We start from the raw sequence: 25,020 nt of genomic DNA, 5'->3' as shown, positions 1-25,020 counted from the left end.
TCCACTAATCACTCTCAGCATGATTGACTTTGTCAATTGGTCAACACACATTGCATAGTCAAAGTATGAAAGCTTTTCTTTGGCAATCTTGGCTTTGAGTGATATATTACAGGTAATTGATTTATTCTTCATTCAGGTACAGCATATATTAACACTGAAGGTTTATCTCTCTACATATCTATGACTTTCTTCTTCCTTTTTTTAGTAATGAAGAATCAAACGAAGGTTGAACAATTCATCTTGCTGGGTTTGAACATTGATTTGGATCTTCAATATATAATATTTGCAATTTTTCTGCTGTTGTATATGGCCACATTAGTGGGAAATGGAACTATTGTCATTGTGGTCTTAACTGAACCCCAGCTTCATGGTCCCATGTACTTTTTCCTTGGAAATCTTTCCTGCCTTGACATCATTCTCTCCACAGTAACTGTTCCAAAGATGCTACAAGGATTTCTAATAAAGTATCAATCAATCTCTTTCAATGGCTGTATGGTCCAGCTCTTCTTCTTCTACTTCATGGGTGGTACTGAAGGCATTCTTCTTGCAATCATGGCCTATGACCGCTTTGTTGCAATATGCAATCCCTTGCGCTATAGTCTCATCATGAAAAAAGAGATCTGTGTTCTAATGGTAGCAACTGCTTGGTCTTCCAGCTTTTCTCAAGCCTTGATGCATGCAGTGATGACTGCTCATCTACCCTTCTGTGGACCAAATCAAATTGAACACTTTGTCTGTGACATCAAGCCTTTGCTAAAATTGGCCTGTGGCAACATACACCTTAACCTCATAATGCTCACTATTGGGACTACCTGTTTTGTTATGGGCCCTTTTATCTTCATACTTATTTCTTACCTCTATATTATTAGTTTCCTTCTTTTAAGAGTTAAATCCAGGAGGGGTTGGCAAAAGGCCTTCTCCACTTGTGGGTCCCATATGACTGTGGTTGCTTTACTGTATGTTCCTGTATTATTTAATTCCATTCTTCCTACAACGTGATGTGATAATAACAGTCCTTTATAGTGCATTTACCCCAGTTTTGAATCCATTTATCTATACACTGAGAAACCAGAAGGTTAAAATGATAATGAAAAAATTATTGGGGAAAAAAAGACTTTGGTAAAAAGATATCCTGGGAAAAATAACCCATTTTATAATGGGGACACATCAGTACTTGATATGTTTGTACTTCATTCATTCATTCATTTCATCTATCTATCTATCTATCTATCTATCTATCTATCTATCTATCTATCTATCTATCTATCTATCTATCTATCTATTTCTTCTATTTATATCTATAGACCAAGTTTGATCCAGCAGTTAAGGCATAGGCTAGAAACAAGAGTGTGAATTCCACCCTTACCTTAAAGCATGAAAGCCAGGTGGGCTAATCAATCTCCCTCATCCCAATTCACCTCATGGAGTTATTTTTGGGAAAATAGACAAAGGAAAGAGTCTTGTGTTGTGTCAGTTATTTATAAAAATAATAAAACTGAGAAATAAATAAATGATCAAATAACAGAGTTTGAAGGGACCTTGGATACCTTCTAATCCAACTCTTCTTGTCCAATCCTTGAGAAGGAAATCATATACTATTTCAAATCATTGTCCAATCAGTTCTTTAAATTCTCCAGTGTTGGAGCACTCACAAATTCTGGAGGCAACTCATTCCACTGATTAATTGTTCTAATTATTAGGAAATTTTTCCTTAGTTCTAGGTTGATTCTTTACTGGATTAATTTCTATCCATTGCTTCTTGTTCTACCCTCATGTGCTTTGAAGTACTTCAAATATATAGCCACTCATTTATTATAAGGCAACATAATAAAATCAATAAAATATACAAGATGATGATGATGATGATGATGATGATGATGATGATGATGATGATGATGATGGATCATCATTTGAAACACAACACACCAGATATCACAGTTGTTGAGGGCCACTGTACTAGGAGATGGCAGAGTTGAAGAAAAAATATTGAAATATTGCAATCTGGCCATCAAAACTACACATCTCCATGGTCATGTGGCCGGCATGACTAAACACTGAAGGCTCATGGAATGCTGTTACCTTCCAACCAATGGTGGTTCCAAGTAACGGGAGCTCACCCTTTTATGCAGCACTAGGGATTTGAACTGCCAAACAGCCGACCTTTCTGATCGACCAGCTCAACATCTTAGATACTGAGACAATGTGTCCCTAGACTTGGTTAACCAACAGGTAACTATTCCCGAGGGACTCAGGGCGGCCTACAAACAAGGGGGGGGGAATACAACAACAAACAAAGACAAAAACAAATACAAAAAACAGATAAAAAACAACGCAACAGTCGCAACAATTCAAGTGGGGCTGATAGCTTTGCGGAAAGCCTGAAGGGTGGTGAGGGTATGAATCTCCACGGGGAGATCGTTCCAGAGGGCCAGAGCAGCCACAGAGAAGGCCCTCCCCTGAGGGGTTGACAGTCGACATTGGCTAGCAGATGGTATTCGGAGGAGGCCTAATCTGTGGGATCTAATTCGTCGTAGAACGTGGTTCATGTCTTGATATAAAAATCTACAAAAATGTTATAGAAGGCATATAGGATACAACATGTGTGCACATTGTGATCCTGAAACAAACAAACACAAACAGAATCTGGTCTGTCTTAGAAAATTAACTTTTCCCTTAAGATTGAACAGTAGAGAATAGATATGTACACACATACATTACACACACACATACACACACACACACACACACACTCCATATATACATACACACACACACATACATTCTATATATATATATACATATATACATACACACCAATACTAGGACTCATTTTTTTTTGGGCTACCAATTCTGTGGGTGTGGCTTGGTGGACATGGTTTGGTGGGCATGGCAGGGAAAGGATACTGTAAAATATCCATTCCCACCCCACTCCAGGGGAAGGTTACTGCAAAATCCCCATTTCCTCCCAATCAGCTGGGACTTGGGAGGCAGAGGATGATGGGGGTGGGGCCAGCCAGAGGTGGTATTTGCTGGTTCTATGAATTATTCAAAATGTCTGTTACTGGTTCTCCAGAACTGTACACACACACACACACACACACACACACACACACACACACAGAGAATTTTGCTATATCCTTACAGAGAGAAAAAATGTTCATTAAAAATACAGAAATTGGTGAAGATAATGTTTACGTTCTTAAAGTCAGTGGGTATATTCCCATAGATGATTATGCATCATGAATTCTTCCTTTTATTCCCCAGTGGAAACCAAGAAAAAAATTGTAAATGTGCTGTAAAGAAACAAATCATTACTGATGTATTATATTTTAAAAGTTTCTTTCTTGCACAAGATCAACTGCACAATGTTGATCTTCTGCTTCTCAAACTCTACTTATCTTTAATTTTCATAGTAATTGGGAAACAGATACTCTCTTAAGGTATGTACTTGATAAAAAAAATTACAAAAATGTACTGTACTTAAGGTATGTTTTTCCAGAAGTGGAAGAATTTGAAATGAAATAATCAAATTGATATTACTTTGGGCATTTTATTGAGAGGATTTTTTTTATTGAATCCATTCTTTCTATTCACCATGGAAACATGCAGGTATCCTTTATAGCTCAGCAACTGTTAATTTCACTGAAGTACCTAAAAGGAAGAAATGGAATGCTCAGTATGATAACAGACCCCTCAAACCCAACACATATTAATCTAGACTATGCATTTATGATTTATTTGTTGATTGGTCCAAACTAGGATTTCAAAAAAAAGAAAAACCATGGAAACAAAAATCTTCCTGAAATGTTTTATATGGATACAACTCCTTTTCGAGAAGTTAAAACTTCTAAGAATTTTGCTTTAGAAAAAAGAAAGTTTAATATTGTCCAGGTTATCTCTTAACTTTAAATTATAGATGTCACCATCTATTTCTGTAGTTACCAGGTGACATAGTTTACTGAGAAATCTGGGATGTTCTCTGAAAGACGTTAAGTTACAATTTATTTTTGGATGTTGTTTCCAACTTTACCATAGGTAAATACATATAAATATGTATTTATATTCATGATCAAAGACTAAAGATGGAAATATATTAATTAATTCCTCCCCATGTAAAACATTTTGTAACATTTCACAATTTTAATAAAGCAGGGTAGTCTAAACAAAGTTAGTTCAATGTCAACTTCATATTCTGGTTTGTTTCTCCTTGCAGTTTCTTTCCTAATATAGCAGGTCAATTTGTCTGAATGCAATACTAGTAGTTTCCAAGACTCTTGCATTATTTCTAGCAGCTGAAAACAAGAAAACATCTCTCCCTATTGTGCAAACTGAAGATACCTAAGAGACATTCATTCATTTCATGGCAAACACTTTGAGGCAAATTTGAAATGAAATAATGAAATAAAAGGAAAGGAAAGGAAATGGGAAAAAAGTTGAGAAAAGATAATAAAATATATTGGAATTAAGTTAGTTACCTGTTTTAAACTCAAGACAGTAAATTCAGGAAACCTTTTTCCTTCAATGGTAACAATCAACTTTATATATATGAACTATATGAAATAATGAAAAAAAATGATATAATTACTAAGAATGTTTTTATTAAGCATTGGAGATCTCAAAATATATTTGCGTTAAAAAATTCCTCATTTATTGAAATCCTAATGATCTTTTCCTTAATTTCTACCACAGTGAGAACTATGTTTTGCCTAAAGTGAAGAGTTATTTAACCTATCCCTTATTTATTATGTCTATATCTTTTTTAAGCAATTTCTATGATCATTTTCTTCTTACTTTTAACAACGCCTGCTTTTCTTACTTGCAAAATCATTTTCAAATCTTGAATAGTTATTTCTTGTCACATTTTCATCTATTTGTTTTAGCAATGAAGAACCATACAGAAGTGGAAGAATTCATCTTCTTGGGCCTGAACAATGATTTGGAGCTTCAGTATATATTCTTTGCCATTTTCCTCCTACTCTATATGGCCACATTAGTGGGGAATGGGGCTATTGTGATTGTAGTTTTAGCTGAACCTCGCCTTCACAGCCCCATGTATTTTTTTCTTGGAAATCTCTCCTGCCTTGATATTTTTCACTCCACAATAACTATTCCAAAGATGTTGTCTGGATTTCTAACAGAACCACAAACAATTTCCTTCAATGGCTGCATGGTTCAGCTATTCTTCTTATATTTCTTGGGTAGTAGTGAAGGAATTCTCCTTGGAATCATGGCCTATGACCGCTATGTTGCAATATGCAACCCACTGCGTTATACTGTTACCATGAGAAAAGAGTGTTGTGTTTTAATGGCAACTGCCACTTTATTGACTGGTTTTTTCCATGCATTGATGCATGCAGTGGCGATGGCTCATCTTCCCTTCTGTGGGCCAAATCTAATTGAACATTTTGTCTGTGACATCAAGCCATTGTTGAAACTGGCTTGTGGAAGCACACACCTCAACCTCATGCTCCTTAGTATTGTAACCAGCTGTGTTGTTATGGGCCCCTTTATCTTTATACTACTCTCCTATCTCTACATTATCACTTTCCTTCTCTGTAAAGTACATTCCCAGCATAGTTTGCAAAAAGCCTTCTTTACCTGTGGATCCCACCTAACTGTGGTGGCTTTACTCTACATTCCTGTATTATTCAATTACATGCTTCCCACTGTGGGTACCTCCTCTCAGCGAGATATGATAGTAACCCTCCTTTATAGCACAATTACTCCAGTTTTGAACCCACTTATATATACCCTGAGAAACCAGGAGGTTAAAGTTGGGATGAAAAAGTTTTTTGGCAAAAAGTCTTACACATTTTGGTGAAAGGAAATATTGGAAATATATTCCTATCTAAAGAGATAATTTCATAAGTGTACCATATATTTCTCGCAGAGCTGACATTTAAAAAAGCTTTTTGTACATACACATGTAAGAATTTCATTCAATACATTATAATATTATTAAATAATAAATATATTAATTTTACATGATGTTTTCCATGTATATTGTGCCTAAAATAATCTGTTTTTAAGTAAGAAACAAGAAAACAAGTAGCTCAAGTTTTACTGAAGATTCACTTTCATTGAGATTTCATGAATGAGGATGGACTTGGTCATCCATTCTGGTTTCTCAAACCAATTAAAGGTCAACAATAATAGAATCTTTCCTCCAAAAATATTTTGTTATGTATATATTTCTATCAACTCAGGAAAGTTAGATTAGGTTGGGATCCCAAACTCTTGAAATCAAGTTTGCCTTGTGAAGGATATCATATTTGTGATTTTTTTTCTTTCATTATCACTAAACATTTAGTGATAATGAAAAGTAATTTGAAAAATTATCATATGTGGAAGAGGAAATACTGAGTTGTTTATATCTTTCTGTTCTTCCATTTTAAAATAATTATTCATATTTTGAAGTTCTTTTTTAATGCAATCATTCAAGGATTATCTAAAGTACAGGCAAGTATTTTAGGTACCTTTTCTAAGTTTACATTATTATATATGTCTAAAAATGCTATTGTACATCAAAATATGTCTGTTTCCTACATGTCAGAAATAAAACTTCAGTACATAGGGACAATTCTGTGGTATTTAATAAAAACATTACCTAATATATTGATTTGAGATGGACATACTCAAGAAATTAATGATAAAGGACATAATCTATTTAATTTTTAGTACATTTTGATGGCAAATATTTAAATATGTATTTTTTTTTGTTTGGCTATTAATTGCTGATGGTTTTTACTGAAATACATTCATTTTGACAAGCTTTTGAATATCAATATACTGCAAAAAAAAAACCTCTATAATGGTTACTCTTACATATTCTCCCATTTCAAAGCAGAATATTTCATTCATATTTTAAAGTAAACTCCTTCTTACTTTAAGCATGCTATGTTTAAATCATAAATAATGAATGGGTTGAGCACAATCAGAATTTATATTGTTATCATACAGTCAGTGAAATAAAATAGTGACAGTACTTTTTTTCTTTTGCCCATTACAATCAATGTTGGAAGATATTGGATCTACTTTGTATAAAAAAATGAAATTAGTGAATAATTTGAATATGCAACATGAACTCTATTTACTTTTTATTATAATGGAATATTTTACTAAATTGCTTTTATGTATACACAGAAGAAAGGGGGAGAGGGACAGACAGAGAGAATGAGTTTTTTTAATGTATTGTTTTGATCTATCTTTAAATAAATCGTAGCAGACTGATTTGTTTTGATGATTAGTCAGGATGAGTTTTGCGATATTATTACACTGCCTTGAAAAAATTAATCTTACCTATTAAAGCATACTTAAATATCATTTGATAGACCAAATAGTTTACATTCTGAAATTTGGTAGAGTTCTCTACAAAGGAGCATGATACTCTATGGATTACATTTTCTTTTTTCCATTTGCTACCAATTATGTTTTGCGATGAAATCTAGGAAATTACTGAGAATATATTTAACAGTTTATTTCTTACAACCCCTCTAAATACACAGAGTGGCTCTCCTGCTTTTCAAAGTAGCATAACTTCAAACTGAGAAATATATGTTTTTCTGATATGAACTGTCTAAATATCTAAGACAAATATATGTTTGATTGGAAATTTTATTTTTAGAATTTTTATTTGACCTTTTTTTTCTTTGTGTTATGGAATTCTGCAGGTATTGGTGGTGCCCATTCGACTCAAGGCTTGCAGGGTGCCCTTGGCGCTGCGACCTAAAGTCTTTGCCAAATTGGACAAATTCATCTCCCAGGGCATTCTAGAGCCAGTAGATCATGTCCCTTGGGAGACCCCTATTGTCCTGCCACTGAAGTCAGGTGGCTCCCTGAGGGTCTGCGCTGGCTACAAAAATACAGTCAACAAGGTGCTGCAGGCCCACCCCTACCCGGTGCCCGTCGTCCAGCATGTGCTGCATTCCTTGGGTCAGGGCAAGATCTTTGCCAAGTTGGACCCGGCCCAAGCGTATCAGCAACTGCCCGTGGACGACATCACTGCCATTGCCCAGACCATTGTCATGCACTGGGACGCGTTTTGCTGCAAGCGCCTACAATTTGGCATCAGCGTTGCTCCCGGTCTCTTCCAGGGACTCATGGAGCGTCTGCTCCATGGCATCCCTGGCGTGATGCCATATTTCAATGATGTCCTGATTTCTGCCCCAGACCAATCAGGACTCATCTCCACCCTCAGGACTGTCTTGTCCAGGTTCCACGCTTCATGTCTCCACCTGAAGTGCTCCAAATGCCAACTTGGGATGTCCTCCATTGATGTCCTGGGTTTCCGTGTGGATGCCCTTGGCATCCACCCCTCTCCCGCCAAAGTGGAAGCCATCACCAATGCCCCCACCCCCTCCAACAAGGTGGAGCTTCAGGCATTTTGGGGGCTGCTTAATTTCTATGCTGTCTTCATTCCGCACAAGGCATCGGTGGTGGAGCCCATTCACCGCTTGTTAGATTCTTCCGCCCCCCCCGGGTCTGGACTAGCTTCGAGGCACATGCGCTTGCAGCTGTCAAACACCTGTTGACAGCAGCCCCCATTCTCGCTCAGTACGATGAGCACTTGCCCCTCCTGCTGGCCTGTGACGCGTCCTCCTATGGCATGGGGGCCATTTTAAGCCACTCTTTCCTGGACAGGTCGGAAGCCCCCATAACCTTCTATTCGTGCATCTTGTCCAGGACTGAACGGAACTACAGCCACCTGGACAAGGAGGCTTTGGCAGCCATAGCTGAAGTGAAGAGGTTTCATCACTACCTCTATGGCCACCCGTTCACCCTCCTTATGGACCACAAACCCCTTCTCGGCATTCTAGCAGGGGATCGCGCCACCCCCCCATCCTGTCACCCTGTATGTCCCGATGTTCCAAATTCCTCACCGCTTATTCTTACTGGCTGAACTACCAGCCGGGTAAGCATATGGGCCACGCGGACGCATTGAGCCGCTGTCTGCTTCCCACCCAGGTGTCCGACCCTTCCTCGTCTGTGGCCTCCGGCGTTTTCCTCGTCGATGACTTGGAGTTGCCACTCTCCACTTCCGACATTGCCCAATCCACCTCCTCTGACCCCCTCCTTCGCCGCAAGTTTTATGTACGAGGAGGCGCTGAGGTAATTAACAGGAACCTTTATTGACAACTGGTAATACAACAGCAAGTTCAGTACACGCGCGCTGAACAGCGTTGCCTGACTGCTAGTTATACTGATAGCTGTCAGGTGGGCAGCCAATGGGGTGGCCACAATTCTCCCACTGGCCGGCAGCTGTGCCAGGACCAATCAGCCTCTTGTACAGTGTGGCTTGGCTGCCGGCTGCATCAAGAGGACGCAACACATTGTATTATTGTAAGTAATGTGTGTGTGTGTGTGTGTGTGTGTGTGTGTGTGTGTGTGTTTTACCCGCCTCTGCTGGCGGGCTGACACTTTTTTATGTCGGACATACCGGCAGGGCTTTTGGACATAGCAGCAGGGCTTTTGGACATAGCAGCAGGGCTTTTGGACATAGCAGCAGGGCTTTTGGACATAGCAGCAGGGATTTTGGGCATAGTGGCAGGGCTTTTGGATGCCCCGGCACTGTGTCCGCCATAGAGGTGGGATGCCTCTATGTCGGACACAGCAGCAGGGATTTTGGACATCCCGACGCTGTGTCCGCCATAGAGGTGGGACACCTCTATTTCGGACACTGCAGCAGGGCTTTTGCCACTGTGTCTACCATAGAGGCATCCTATCACTATGTCAGACACAACAGCAAGGCTTTTGGATGCCCTGGCGCTGTGTTTGCCATGGAGGCAGGATGCCCTGCCGCTATGTCTGACATAGAGGTGTCCTGCCTCTACATCGGACATAGCACGTTCTATGTTGGACATAGCGGCAGGGCATCTTTTGCCCACTTTCAAGCGTCTTGGAGTGCACTATGTTTTTTCTTTTTGCCTCACCAGCCATAAACCTCACAACACATCACTGATAAGGGTGGGCTGGATGTGGGGAGGTCGTGCTTGCATTATGGGTGCAAACACATGGGCACACTTTTGGCATGCAGCTACAAAAAGGTTAGTCATCACTGGACTAGATTATTCTTGTAGTAAAACTATGCATATTACACATTATTTCTAAAGTTGGTGGTACTTTACTGAAGATCTGAAGTGTTTTCAGAATAAAATCTATTTTTGGATGCATTTTACATGTTTAATCTAGACTAAATGAAGTATTATTTCTAATATATTTTCTTTTCATTAATAAAAAAGATTTTAAATCTGAAAATTAGTTAGTCATTTTCTTCCTGTACAACATATATACCAATATTATAACTGAGTGGCAACTAGCCAGTGGTGTGCCAATAAATAAATAATGATCAATTCTGCTAGCTCCATTGTCCCATCACACATTTTAACAAAAATCCGAACTGCTGATCAGCCTAAGTGTAAATATGGAGTCAACCAGTTTACAAAATTCCTAAATATTAATAATTTTTATTTCATTACCCAATCCAAGAAGTGTTGTAAAATTGCTTGGAAAGCTGAAAGTAATTTATAGATTTGTGTTTTCCATTCCAATCTTTTCTTTTTGATTCAATAGAGTGATTGTTTTACTATTTTTAAGCCTTTTTTTCTTAATAAGTATTTTGATTTGTTTTTATTGCCAATAAGAAAAAAATGTGGCACTACTAAAAAAAACCTTGAAAAATAACCTTGGTCATTAAAAATATACTAAAATAGCATTAATTGCTGAAACAAGCTGTTTTTATATTCAATAGAATTTTCCCCACATGGATACATTGCTACGAGGATTTCTCCTTCTTTCGTCCCATAACAGCCAATAATGTTTTGAAAACGAAATATGAAGAGTCAGAAATGACTGGAAATATATTCTACTCTAGGCCTGTTAACCTTGTTGCTTATGCTTGAAAATTTTACTCTTGCCAGGAAGGAGATGTTCTTAAGGTATGAATAGTCAAGATATTTCACAAATGTAAATTAACTACAAGCAGTTAATTTATTCAGGAGGGTTTAATTTAATTGTGTGATATGCTTAAGAATAAAATAAAAAAGTTAATGCTATCCAGGTTATAGTGTCTCTCCATGTTTGACTATATTATGCATAACTTATGTATTATTACAATGGCAGCATGTTCATAAAGTATAGGATGTTCTGCAAATGAAATTCAGTTACATTCTATCCAGTTTTCAGCCATTATCTATATTAAATATAGTATAAATTTTATGTATTTACATAAAATTACAAGAACAGGATAGGTTCATTGTTGCTAACAAATAATATTTATATAACTTTTTTATTATGACTCTAAATAATTCTACATACCATATTTTTTGGAGTATAAGATGCACTTTCCCCCTAAAAGAGGGTGAACATTTGGGTGTATCTTATACACCGAATGTAGCCCTGCCCACATGCTGGCCTCCACTCTTTGGCTGTTTGTAGCCTCTGCATATTCTGTTTTAGATCTGTTTCAGGCTGTGGGGTTTGCCATAGCACATCGCCTTTTTGGCCCCTCTATGTCACATTTTTGGCCTCTGAACACTCCATTTTAGACCTGTTCAAGGCTGTGGGGATCGCCATAAACATCGCTATGGATTGCCGCCTCCATGAATCATGTTTTCAACCTCTGTATACTCCATTTCTTGCCTCTGCGCATCACATTTTTTGGTGGTGCCAGGCAATGGGGATTGGTTGCAGTGATCACCCACCTGGAACCACCCAAAATCCTGAGTCACAGAGGCCAAAAATGGGACATGTGGAGGCCAAAAACATGATGCATGGAGGCAGCAACCAGCAGCGATGTGCTGTGGTGATCCTTGAAGCCTGGAATGGGTCTAAAACAGATTGTTCGGAGGATGAAAACATGGTCAGTATGATAAACCATATCATTAGGCCTTAAAATTTTCTAGATCAAAGGTCACAGCCCAATGGGTGGGCCCGATACGTCACATGTTGGCCCCACCCCTGTCTAACTTTTAGAAAAAAAGTCCCAATATATCACATGACACCACTATGACAATGTTGGTTTGACACCCTGTTCTAGATGCTTTTGACATAATGAGTCAAACTGATGCGTGGAATAAATCCTTCCATTCCCCACCAACCAGTCAGAGCTGAAGAAGGAAGAAAAGCAAAACATCTTCAAAGAAAAAAAATAGAAAGTCCATCTGCCTCTTGAAAAAGCACCTTTGGGACAACAAATAGTTTGCGTTTTTAAATTCAGTAGATTTATTCAGCCAGGAGCACAATACTCTTTGGATTGCTCCTTCTTTTCTCTAGTGGCAGTCAATAATATTTTATAAACATGATGAAATATAGAAAATCACTGAAATATATTCTGGGACAACAATTTATTTCTTGCAACCCCCATCTAAATAAACTCAAATGATCTGCTGCTTCTCAAAGTATACATAATTAAAATCTCTATCTTAAAATTTCATTCTTGATTTGACAAGAAATTTTCTAAAGGTATGAACTATCAGAATAACTTAGAGAAATAATAGATTTTTGATTTGAGTGTGTTATCCTCATGATTTATTTAATGCATTCTTTCTTTACTAATAGTGATGTATCCCTCTCTGATATAGCTTAACAATGGATAAATTGATTGCATTTAATTGTAAAGATGATGACCCCATTTAAACAATTGCCCTTGGAGAAGTAAAGAAAAAAATGCAGACCAAAACAAAACCAGAATCTCATACCTGTCTATGTATATATGTATCTGTACAGTTTATATTTTATATTATTTATCCAGAATAAAATTTCAAAAGCATCCAATAGAAGAAAAATCCCACTCAGACTTTTTGCAAAGCAACCAAACTAGCGGTTTTCCTTCTGGAAGCAAAGGTAATCTATTTATATTGTACACTATTTAAAATGAAATGTTTAATATTATCTAAATTATCACTAAACCATATATATCATACGTGCTAAAGTATATGTATTGCATATATTTATTTCTGAAGTTATCAAATTGATAGCACTTTATTTCAAATGTTTTCAGAAATCTACTTTGAATGCAGTTTGCACTTTTAATTTAGATTAAATGAAGTATTCTTTCTGAAAACTTTTGTGTTAATAAAAGATTGTATTAAGCCAAAATTTAAAACTGAAAATTTCTTAATCATGACTTTCATGTATAACATATATGGTAATATTTGAATCATCAGTGTGATAAATGTGTAACAACCAGTTCTGTTGGCTTCATTCTCCACCACAGTGCAAATCAAGGCTCTCAACAATTGATCAGCATACTAGGTGTCATAGCTTAGCTATAACTAAGAAGTCATCAGGGTTGAAACTCCCAAACTCCTGGTTTCTAGCCTAGTGCTCTATCTATTACACCAAACTGGCTCTTTGTTTTTATTGTTTCGGTATCTGAATTGTGCCAGTTGTGCTGTAGTTGATTGAGTGCATGAATACTTTTTGCAAAATTGTCTGGCTGTTCCCACCATTAGAAAATGCTATTGAGATACGCAGCAACTAGTATCTAATCACCACAATAAGCAGCAGGTGGTATAGCATATCCAACTGAAGAAGAATTAGCCCAATCAATACATCCTGCTCAAATCCATAAAAGGTTGTTTGGAGAAGCAGCTATATATAAAACATGTTATCTTGTACCCATTGTATAATCAGTATCTCAGATTGAAAGAAACTCCACTTGGTAGAATGCGAGATTGGTGATTTTGCACATGTACATCTTTCAGGGGCACTAAATTCAGAATATCATCCTTCATTGTCATAAGTGACAAGCAGTATTATGGAGTTATAGTTCTTATTAATAAGGACTGATAATGTCTGCATATTGTTTGCCACTGTAGACCTCTACATATTACTAGAGATATAAAGATATTACTTTAGGAGCATTCCTGGTGCTCTCTGAGCATGGTTTTTTTTCTTTTCTTAAAAACAATTCATTTTGCAAAATAAGTAATTTTATTAATGTTAGAAATCATCAAGATTAGCACTGATTATGTTAACTAGTTGAGGTAATGAAACATCTACAAGAAAACAATCACACTCAAAAAGCACCAAGGATTCCTCAGTTCCAACCCTGAGTTACAAATAATCTCCTTTATTGACATTACTTATGCTTATGCCTAAATTCCTACCATAGAGAAAAGTGAGCTTTGCTTCAGATAAATAGCTTGTTTTCTATTCTTTATTTCTCAGACATATCATATTAGTCATGTTCCATTATTATTACTCCCTTTCTCTACTTTTATATGCTTCTCTCTTTCTATTCATAAGAAAATTAATTGATACTTCTTGTTTCCATCCACATTTATTACTTTATGCTTCCTTTTCAGTTATGTTGAACCAATCCAAAGTGGAACAATTCATTTTGTTGGGACTAAAGAATGATTTAAAATTCCAGTATGTAGCATTTGGAATTTTTCTTTTGTTATACTTGGCCACATTAGTGGGGAATGGGGCTATTGTAATTGTAGTTTTAGCTGAACCTCGCCTTCAGACCCCCATGTATTTTTTCCTTGGAAATCTTTCCTGCCTTGATATCATTCAGTCCACAGTAACTGTTCCAAAGATGCTACAAGGATTTCTAATAGAACTACAAACCATTTCCTTCAATTGCTGCATGGTCCAGGTCTTCTTCTTCTACTTCATGGGTGGTACTGAAGTCATACTTCTTGGAATCATGGCCTATGACCGCTATGTTGCAATATGTAACCCCTTGCGCTATATTCTCATCATGAAAAAAGATGTATGTATCATAATGACAATAATTGCCTGGTCTATTGCCTTTTCCCATGCCTTGATGCATGCAATCATGACTGCTCATCTTTGTTTCTATGGACCAAATATAATTGAACACTTTCTCTGTGACATCAAACCCTTGTTAAAATTGGCCTGTGGAAATACATACCTCAACCTCATACTCCTTAATATTGTAACCTGCTGTCTTGTTATAGGGCCCTTGATCTTTATACTCATCTCCTATATCTACATTATCACTTTCCTTCTCTGTAAAGTACATTCCCAGTATAGTTTGCAAAAAGCCTTCTTTACCTGTGGATCCCACCTAACTGTGGTGGCTTTACTCTACATTCCTGTATTATTCAACTACATACTTCCCACTGTGGGTACCTCCTCTCAACGAGACATGGTAATAACATTCATATATAGTGCAGTTACTCCAGTTTTGAATCCACTAATTTATACTCTGAGAAACCAGGAAGTTAAAATGACATTGAAAGTAATTTTTTGCAGAAAGCTGTTCACTTTTGGTGAAAGAAAATGATCTCTCACTCTCTCCAGTTTTAAACTCACTTATCTCTACACTAGGAAATTAGGAGGTTAAAATATTATTGGAAAAGTTCTTTGGGAAAAAGACTTACACATTTTGGTGAAAATAAATTCTCAAAGTGTATATGAAATGTATAATATAGTTAATGTTTTACAACATGTTTTTTTTAAAATGGCAAGTATGTTAAATGTATTTTTTTCTGTTGTAAATTCTAGTTTTGGTGTTTCCACTAAAGTCCATTAAGACTTGGACAACCATATCTTTGGTTTAAATATAAAAATACAACAAGAAAAAGAAACGTATCTATAATATTTACAATTTCATATTTTCCCATTTCAAAACAGGATGTTTCATTCATCTTTAAAGTTAAGTTCTCCTATCTGCAATCATGCAGTATATAAAATATAAACAATAAATTCCAGGTTTTGCATTAATATACATTTAATCAATGTAAATTTAAAATATCTATAAATATTAGGATGGATAGGAACATTCAGTCCATCAGTTTTAGATTGGACTCTAGGAAGTGCATATTTAGATCAGTGTGATGATATCCTATATCAGAATCATCCATAGATAGACAGACAGACAGACAGAATCACTCATAGATAGACAGACTAAGACAGGTGCCTGGTATACCTGGGCTTTCTCTATTATAATTCCTTATCACCCAATGAAATAAAACAAATTATAAAAGTATTTAGATTTTGCCACAGTAATCAATTTAGAAATGAATTATCTGATTATCTAGGAAAAATAGATATTTGATTTGGGTATGTTATCCTCAGATTTATTTGATATATTATTTCTTTCCACCATGTGCAAGTATCTTTTCTGAAGTATTAGAAATATTAAGAAAACAAATATCTGATTTTGAGTGCAGTTTGTACTAGTTTAAATGAAGTACTAAGGTATTCTTTTTGACAAATTTTTCATGAAAATGTGCCATTTTTAAAACTGGAAAATTCTTAACCATGAACTTCCTGTAGAATATATACCAATAATTTGACTGAGTGGCAACCAGCCAGTGGTGTGCTGATAAATGAATAGCAAGCATCCTAGGATAGGTTAGGGATCACAAGAACAACACAGGAAGAGGAGGAGGAGGTGGAGGTGGAGGAGGAGGAGGAGGAGGAGGAGGAAGAGGAAGAGGAGGAGGAGGAGGAAGAAGAAGAAGAAGAAGAAGAACAACAACAACAACAACAACAACAATCCACAAAAGCCTGATAGGACAATATACAAAAAACAAGCACACTCACTTGTCCATGTCAAAATACTGCTAAAATTAATGTCCTCTTGGTGTTTTCAGTGTGAATGTAGATTGAAATTTGGTACCTTCTAGTCAGTATTTTTAAAAACATTCAGTCCATCAGTTTTAGATTGGACTCTAGGAAGTGCATATTTAGATCAGTGTGATGATATCCTATATCAGAATCATCCATAGATAGACAGACAGACAGACAGAATCACTCATAGATAGACAGACTAAGACAGGTGCCTGGTATACCTGGGCTTTTTCTATTATAATTCCTTATCACCCAATGAAATAAAACAAATTATAAAAGTATTTAGATTTTGCCACAGTAATCAATTTAGAAATGAATTATCTGATTATCTAGGAAAAATAGATATTTGATTTGGGTATGTTATCCTCAGATTTATTTGATATATTATTTCTTTCCACCATGTGCAAGTATCTTTTCTGAAGTATTAGAAATATTAAGAAAACAAATATCTGATTTTGAGTGCAGTTTGTACTAGTTTAAATGAAGTACTAAGGTATTCTTTTTGACAAATTTTTCATGAAAATGTGCCATTTTTAAAACTGGAAAATTCTTAACCATGAACTTCCTGTAGAATATATACCAATAATTTGACTGAGTGGCAACCAGCCAGTGGTGTGCTGATAAATGAATAGCAAGCATCCTAGGATAGGTTAGGGATCACAAGAACAACACAGGAAGAGGAGGAGGAGGTGGAGGTGGAGGAGGAGGAGGAGGAGGAGGAGGAAGAGGAAGAGGAAGAGGAGGAGGAGGAAGAAGAAGAAGAAGAAGAAGAAGAAGAAGAAGAAGAAGAAGAAGAAGAACAACAACAACAACAACAACAACAATCCACAAAAGCCTGATAGGACAATATACAAAAAACAAGCACACTCACTTGTCCATGTCAAAATACTGCTAAAATTAATGTCCTCTTGGTGTTTTCAGTGTGAATGTAGATTGAAATTTGGTACCTTCTAGTCAGTATTTTTTAAAAAAATTCTGGTGACTATCAGGACAAACCCATACTGTTTTCTTGGCAAAAATACTTCGGCATTGCTAGGGCTGAGAAAGATAGTATAATTGACCCAAGATCACCCAACTGGCTTTATGTCTAAAGGGGAGGGGGTGTAGAAACCATGGTCTCTCAGTTTCTAACCTGGCATTTTAACCATCTCCCCAAAGTAGCTCTCTCGTGTTGTTACTATGTATGAATTGTTCCATTTGTGCTATAGTTGGGTAAGTGGATATCTATTCTTTTGCAAACATATGTGGGTATTCCCTGCATTGAGGTAAGCAGGACCTAGATTCTAATCACCACTAATAATAACCAGATAATAGTATAGCAGTCAAAGAAGAACTAACACATCCTACCCAAATCCATAAAAGGATATTTGGCAACCACCCTCATTACCCATGCCAAGTCACTGATAATAATACCTAGAATGTTAATAAAATGTTGGCAAGAAGAATGGGCTTAGAAGAAGGTAAATCCCAAGCTATATTCATTCTACATTAGTGCTACCTATTTGCAAGAACTCAATCTGTATGAACAAATATTATTTCACACTTGGTAAATAATGTCACATCTGTGATAGATTACAACTATGTGGACCAGCATTGAAGAAATAGGGAGCACATAGACACAATAATGATTTTCCTTGTGCTACTATTGAATGGTTCTGAAATTGTCTCCATGTGTACTTGTTGGAAGTACTTCCTAGGAATCAAGATGCTTTTCACATATTGAGTCAAACTGATGCGTGGAATAAATCCTTCCATTCCCCACCAACCAGTCAGAGCTGAAGAAGGAGGAATAGCAAAACATCTTCAAAGAAAATATAGAAAGTCCATCTGCCTCTTGAAAAAGCACCTTTGGGACAACAAATAGTTTACGTTTTTAAATTCAGTAGATTTATTCAGCCAGGAGCACAATACTCTTTGGATTGCTCCTTCTTTTCTCTAGTGGCAGTCAATAATATTTTATAAACATGATGAAATCTAGAAAATCACTGAAATATATTCTGGGACAACAATTTATTTCTTGCAAACCATCTAAATAAATTCAATTGATCTGCTGCTTCTCAAAGTATACATAATTAAAATCTCTATCTTAAAATTTCATTCTTGATTTGTCAAGAAATTTTCTAAAGGTATGAACTATCAGAATAACTTAGAGAAATAATAGATTTTTGATTTTAGTGTGTTATCCTCATGATTTATTTAATGCATTCTTTCTTTACTAATAGTGATGTATCCCTCTCTGACATAGCTTAACAATGGATAAATTGATTGCATTTAATTGTAAAGATGATGACCCCATTTAAACAATTGTACATATTTTGTTATACTGCTTTTAATATGGGATGTACTGACTGTACTATTATTTTTTGAGTAATAAAAAAAATAATATTGCCGTTGGGGAAGTAAAGAAAAAATGCAGACCAAAACAAAACCAGAATCTCATACCCATCTATGTATATATGTATATGTACAGTTTATATTTTATATTATTGATCCAGAATAAAATTTCAAAAGCATCCAATGGAAGAAAAATCCCACTCAGACTTTTTGCAAAGCAACCAAACTAGAGGTTTTCCTTCTGGAAGCAAAGGTAATCTATTTATATTGTACACTATTTAAAATGAAATGTTTAATATTCTCTAAATTATCACTAAACCATATATATCATATGTGCTAAAGTATATGTATTGCATATATTTATTTCTGAAGTTATCAAATTGATAGCACTTTATTTCAAATGTTTTCAGAAATCTACTTTGGATGCAGTTTGCACTTTTAATTTAAATTAAATGAAGTATTCTTTCTGAAAACTTTTGTGTTAATAAAAGATTGTATTAAGCCAAAATTTAAAACTGAAAATTTCTTAATCATGACTTTCATGTATAACATATATGGTAATATTTGAATCGTCAGTGTGATAAATGTGTAACAACCAGTTCTGTTGGCTTCATTCTCCACCACAGTGCAAATCAAGGCTCTCAACAATTGATCAGCATACTAGGTGTCATAGCTTAGCTATAACTCAGAAGTCATCAGGGTTGGAACTCCCAATCTCCCGGTTTCTAGCCTAGTGCTCTATCTATTACACCAAACTGGCTCTTTGTTTTTATTGTTTCGGTATCTGAATTGTGCCAGTTGTGCTGTAGTTGATTGAGTGCATGGATATTTTTTGCAAAATTGTGTGGCCGTTCCCACCATTAGAAAATGCTATTGAGATAAGCAGGAACTAGTATCTAATCACCACAATAAGCAGCAGGTGGTATAGAATATCCAACTGAAGAAGAATTAGCCCAATCAATACATCCTGCTCAAATCCATAAAAGGTTGTTTGGAGAAGCAGCTATATATAAAACATGTTACCCATGTCAGGGCATTGATGATGGTATCCAGGCTGGTAATGAAATGTCTGCAAGAAGAAGGTATATTGAAAACACCAAGAAAATCCAACACAAGACTACATTTATTCTACATTACTGCTACTGTTGCATTTATTCAGTCTATAAGATTGAATGTTTTTCCCCATTTGATTAAGTCAGATCTGTGATACAGCAAAGCATAGCATTCAGACATATACTGCTTCACAGTGTTTTACAGCCCTCTATAAGCAGTTTATAGAGTCAGCATATTGCCCACAACAATCTGAATCCTCATTTTACCAACCTTGGAAGGATGGAAAGCTGAGTCAATCTTGAACCTGGAGAGATTTGAACTGCCAAATTGCAGGCAGCCAGCAGTCAGCAGAAGTAGTACTGCATTCTAACTAGTGCACCACAACTGGGTGGCCCAGCATTGAAGCAGTAGGAAGGTCGCAGACACAACAATACATTAGCTTTGTACTATTATTGAATGTTTGAAAAATTGTCTGCACATTTACAGTAATTGTCACTAGTACAGTTTAGAAGTCCAAAAGTGACCAAGAATAAGCTTTAACACATTCTACATAAGCATTTGTGATAGATGATCACACTCTTTTAATAAAGATGTATGTTAAATAAGATTAGCTAGCTATATTCCCCAATTTCAGATTAGTTTGTCCTAATAATATTATGTAACTATTTAGTTATAAAATTTATACTGCTGCCCATATCATTCTGAGCAACATAACAGAGAAAACCATGGGAAATATTATAGAATGATTCAAAATATGTAATTTAACAGTAAACAACAAGATGGTAAGAGAACTATTGTCAGAATGTTAAACATGGTAATAGCAGTGGACTTATATACCGCTTCATAGGCCTTTCAGGCCTCTCTAAGCGGTTTACAGAGAGTCAGCATATTGCCCCCAACAATCTGGGTCCTCATTTTACCCACCTCGGAAGGATGGAAGGCTGAGTCAACCCTGAGCCGGTGAGATTTGAACCGCTGACCTGCTGATCTAGCAGTAGCCTGCAGTGCTGCATTTTAACCACTGCGCCACCTTGGCTCTTGGTGGTGGTGCAGCTAATGGGCAGGTTTCCTGCTGCTTTGGGATCCCCAGGCCTGATGAATGAAACACCTATTTTGAGCTATGTAAGGGCAACTATATTTCTTTGATATTAACCATAGTGATTTCCAAGATCACATATCAATAATTTCTAGTAACTGAAAATATGATATGTGATTTTGTACCCATTGTATAATCAGTATCTCAGATTGAAAGAAACTCCACAAAATAAATTGGTAGAATGCGAGATTGGTGTTTTTGCACATGTACATCTTTCAGGGGCACTAAATTCAGAATATCATCCTTCATTGTCATACATGACAAGCAATATTATGGAGTTATAGTTCTTACTAATAAGGACTGATAATGTCGGCATATGGTTTGCCACTGTAGACCTCTACATATTACTAGAGATATAAAGATATTACTTTAGGAACATTCTTAGTGCTCTCTGAGCATGTTTTTTTAAGAGAAAAGTGATCTTCGCTTCAGATAAATAGCTTATTTTCTATTCTTTATTTCTCAGACATATCTCTATTTTTAGATACTTTTCTCTTTCTATTCATAAGAAACATTAATCGATACTTGTTGTTTCCATCCACATTTATTACTTTATGCTTCCTTTTCAGTTATGTTGAACCAATCCAAAGTGGAACAATTCATTTTGTTGGGACTAAAGAATGATATAAAATTCCAGTATGTAGCATTTGGAATTTTTCTTTTGTTATACTTGGCCACATTAGTGGGGAATGGGGCTATTGTAATTGTAGTTTTAGCTGAACCTCGCCTTCAGACCCCCATGTATTTTTTCCTTGGAAATCTTGCCTGCCTTGATATTATTCACTCCACAGTAACTGTTCCAAAGATGCTACAAGGATTTCTAATAGAGCTACAAACCATTTCCTTCAATTGCTGCATGGTCCAGCTCTTCTTCTTCTACTTCATGGGTGGTACTGAACTCATACTTCTTGGAATCATGGCCTATGACCGCTATGTTGCAATATGTAACCCCTTGCGCTATATTCTCATCATGAAAAAAGACACATGTATCATAATGACAATAATTGCCTGGTCTATTGCCTTTTCCCATGCCTTGATGCATGCAATCATGACTGCTCATCTTTGTTTCTATGGACCAAATATAATTGAACACTTTCTCTGTGACATCAAACCTTTGTTAAATTTGGCCTGTGGAAACACACACCTCAACCTCATGCTCCTTAATATTGTAACCTGCTGTGCTGTTATTGGCCCCTTTATCTTTATACTCATCTCCTATCTCTACATTATCACTTTCCTTCTCTGTAAAGTTCATTCCCAGCATAGTTTGCAAAAAGCCTTCTTTACCTGTGGATCCCACCTAACTGTGGTGGCTTTACTCTACATTCCTGTATTATTCAACTATATACTTCCCACTGTGGGTACCTCCTCTCAACGAGACATGGTAATAACACTCATATATAGTGCAGTTACTCCAGTTTTGAATCCACTAATTTATACTCTGAGAAACCAGGAAGTTAAAATGACATTGAAAGTAATTTTTGGCAGAAAGCTATTCACTTTTGGTGAAAGAAAATGATCTCTCACTCTCTGCAGTTTTAAACTCACTTATCTTTACACTGGGAAATTAGGAGGTTAAATAATTACTGAAAAAGTTCTTTGGGAAAAAGACTTACACTTTTTGGTGAAGATAAATTCTCAAAGTGTATATAGATACTGAAATATATAATCTAGTTAATTTTTTACAACACTTTTTTTAAAAAAATGGCAACTATTTTAAATGTATTTTTTCTGTTGTAGGTTCTAGTTTTTGTGTTTCCACTAAAATCCATTAAAACTTGGACAACCATATCTTTGGTTTAAATATAAAAATACATGGGGAAAAATCTTCTCTATAATATTTACAATTTTATATTTTTTCCATTTAAAAACATGTAAAAGGCCTTATCACCCAATGAAATAAAACAAATTATAAAAGTATTTTGATTTTGCCACAGTAATCAATTTTGAAGATCCAGCTAAAAAGGAGCAATTGAATAATGTTGATTAGGCATATGATTAATTGCCAGTACTCGTTTAAATGTAGGTATATTTTACCAAATTGTTTTTATGTATACTCCTTCCACCACAGTTCTTATTTATATTGCTTTGGCCTATTAGCATTGCAGACTGAACTTGCTTTGATTATCACTCAAGAAGAGCTTTGTGGTACTATTCCAGTGCCTTGGGAAATTAACATTAGACTTTAAAAATATACTTACTTGAAAGGACAAATAATTTATATTCTCAAATTCAAAAAAATTACCCACACAGGAGCACAGTACTCTGAGGACTGTACCTTCTTTTCTTCAGTGGCAGCCAAGAATGTTTAAAAAATTGATGAACTCAAGAAAATTACTGGAATACATGAAATTTAGTTGGGTTTTAAGAAATAAGTGGTCATAGTTTATCCTGTGCTTCTCAAAGTATACATAATTAATGTTTTTATTTTTAAATGTCATTCTTGATTGGGCAAGAGATTTTCTAAACAAATGAACTATCTGATTATCTAGGAGAAATAGATATTTGATTTGGGTATGTTATCCTCAGATTTATTTGATATATTATTTCTTTCCACCATGTGCAAGTATCTTTTCTGAAGTATTAGGAATATTAACAAAACAAATATCTGATTTTGAGTGCAGTTTGTACTAGTTTAAATGAAGTACTAAGGTATTCTTTTTGACAAATTCTTCATGAAAATGTACCATTTTTAAAACTGGAAAATTCTTAACCATGAACTTCCTGTAAAATACATACCAATATTTTGACTGAGTGGCAACCAGTCAGTGGTGTGCTGATACTGAATAGCAAGCATCCTAGGATAGGATAGGGATCACAAGAAGAACACAGGAAGAGGAGGAGGAGGAGGAGGAGGAGGAGGAGGAGGAGGAGGAGGAAGAAGAAGAAGAAGAAGAAGAAGAAGAAGAAGAAGAAGAAGAAGAAGAAGAAGAAGAAGAAGAAGAAGAAGAAGAAGAAGAAGAAGACGATGACAATCCACAAAAGCCTGATAGGACAATATACAAAAAACAAGCACACTCACTTGTCCATGTCAAAATACTGCTAAAATTAATGTCCTCTTTGTGGTTTCCGTGTTAATGTAGATTGAAATTTGGTACCTTCTAGTCAGTTTTTTTTAATTCTGGTGACAATCAGGACAAACCCATACTGTTTTCTTGGCAAAAATAGTTTGGCACTGCTAGGGCTGCGAGAGAGAGAGAGTAACTGACTCAAGATCACCCAACTGGCTTTATGTCTAAAGGGGAGGGGGTGTAGAAACCATGGTCTCTCAGTGTCTAACCTGGCATTTAAACAATCTCACCAAAGTGGCTCTCTCTTGTTGTTACTATGTATGAATTGTTCCATTTGAGCTATAGTTGAGTAAGTGGATAGCTATTCTTTTGCAAACTTATGTGGGTATTCCCTGCATTGGGGTAAGCAGGACCTAGATTGTAATCACCAAAAATAATTAATCAGATAATAGTATAGCAATCAAAGAAGAAACTAACACATCCTACCCAAATCCATAAAAGTATATTTGGAGAAGTAGCTTCATATAAATAGGCAACCACCATCACTACCCATGCCAAGTCACATATAATAATACCTAGAGTGTTAATAAAATGTTGGCAAGAAGAATGGGCTCAGAAGAAGGTCAATCCAAAGCTATATTCATTCTACACTAGTGCTATCTATTTGCATGAACTCAATCTGTATGAATGAATATTATTTCACACTTGGTAAATAATGTCACATCTGTGATAGATTACAACTACATGGACCAGCATTGAAGAAATAGGGAGCACATAAACACAATAATGATTTTCCTTGTGCTACTATTGAATGGTTCTGAAATTGTCTCCATGTGTAATTGTTGGAAGTACTTCTTGGAATCAAGAAATCATTAAAAATAATTCTAAAACACATTAAATAGGCATATATTATCAATGACCACCCTGCTTTAGTAAAGAAAGATGGTTGTTAAATAAGATTATCTAATTATCTTCTAT

The 25,020-nt window shown here is 35.9% G+C and overlaps 3 protein-coding genes and 1 pseudogene across 3 annotated transcripts; all 4 read left to right on the top strand.

Annotated features, from left to right (window-relative positions):
* Nucleotides 1–207: 207 nt before the first annotated feature.
* LOC106537650 (olfactory receptor 12D1-like) lies at nucleotides 208–1,080 on the top strand (annotated as a pseudogene).
* Nucleotides 1,081–4,882: 3,802 nt separating this feature from the next.
* On the top strand, nucleotides 4,883–5,821 carry LOC106537649 (olfactory receptor 12D1-like). The gene has a single exon (XM_014051840.2). It carries the CDS (start codon nucleotides 4,883–4,885, stop codon nucleotides 5,819–5,821), a length of 939 nt encoding a protein of 312 aa, XP_013907315.2.
* Nucleotides 5,822–14,308: 8,487 nt separating this feature from the next.
* LOC148046094 (olfactory receptor 12D1-like) lies at nucleotides 14,309–15,256 on the top strand. The gene has a single exon (XM_087714505.1). It carries the CDS (start codon nucleotides 14,309–14,311, stop codon nucleotides 15,254–15,256), a length of 948 nt encoding a protein of 315 aa, XP_087570631.1.
* Nucleotides 15,257–21,602: 6,346 nt separating this feature from the next.
* Nucleotides 21,603–23,744, top strand: LOC148046093 (olfactory receptor 12D1-like). The gene is made up of 2 exons (XM_087714504.1): nucleotides 21,603–22,503; nucleotides 23,695–23,744. Exons 1-2 carry the CDS (start codon nucleotides 21,603–21,605, stop codon nucleotides 23,742–23,744), a joined length of 951 nt encoding a protein of 316 aa, XP_087570630.1.
* Nucleotides 23,745–25,020: the final 1,276 nt, after the last annotated feature.

Source organism: Thamnophis sirtalis, unplaced genomic scaffold (genome assembly GCF_051295495.1).
Source record: "Thamnophis sirtalis isolate CommonGarterSnake01/CBP01778 unplaced genomic scaffold, rThaSir2_p1.2 scaffold_4, whole genome shotgun sequence".
Taxonomy (NCBI): Eukaryota; Metazoa; Chordata; class Lepidosauria; order Squamata; family Natricidae; genus Thamnophis; species Thamnophis sirtalis.
The sequence above is the reverse complement of the archived record's forward strand: the minus strand, read 5'-3'. Positions and strand labels throughout refer to the sequence as shown.

What these genes read in the sequence shown, in the direction of transcription:
- LOC106537649 (XM_014051840.2), top strand. Translation starts at nt 4,883, where the DNA reads ATGAAGAACCATACAGAAGTGGAAGAATTCATCTTCTTGGGCCTGAAC.
- LOC148046094 (XM_087714505.1), top strand. Translation starts at nt 14,309, where the DNA reads ATGTTGAACCAATCCAAAGTGGAACAATTCATTTTGTTGGGACTAAAG.
- LOC148046093 (XM_087714504.1), top strand. Translation starts at nt 21,603, where the DNA reads ATGTTGAACCAATCCAAAGTGGAACAATTCATTTTGTTGGGACTAAAG. An exon ending in GGAAGTTAAAATGACATTGA is followed by an intron (nt 22,504 to 23,694) that starts AAGTAATTTTTG and finishes GGTATTCTTTTT; the next exon opens with GACAAATTCTTCATGAAAAT.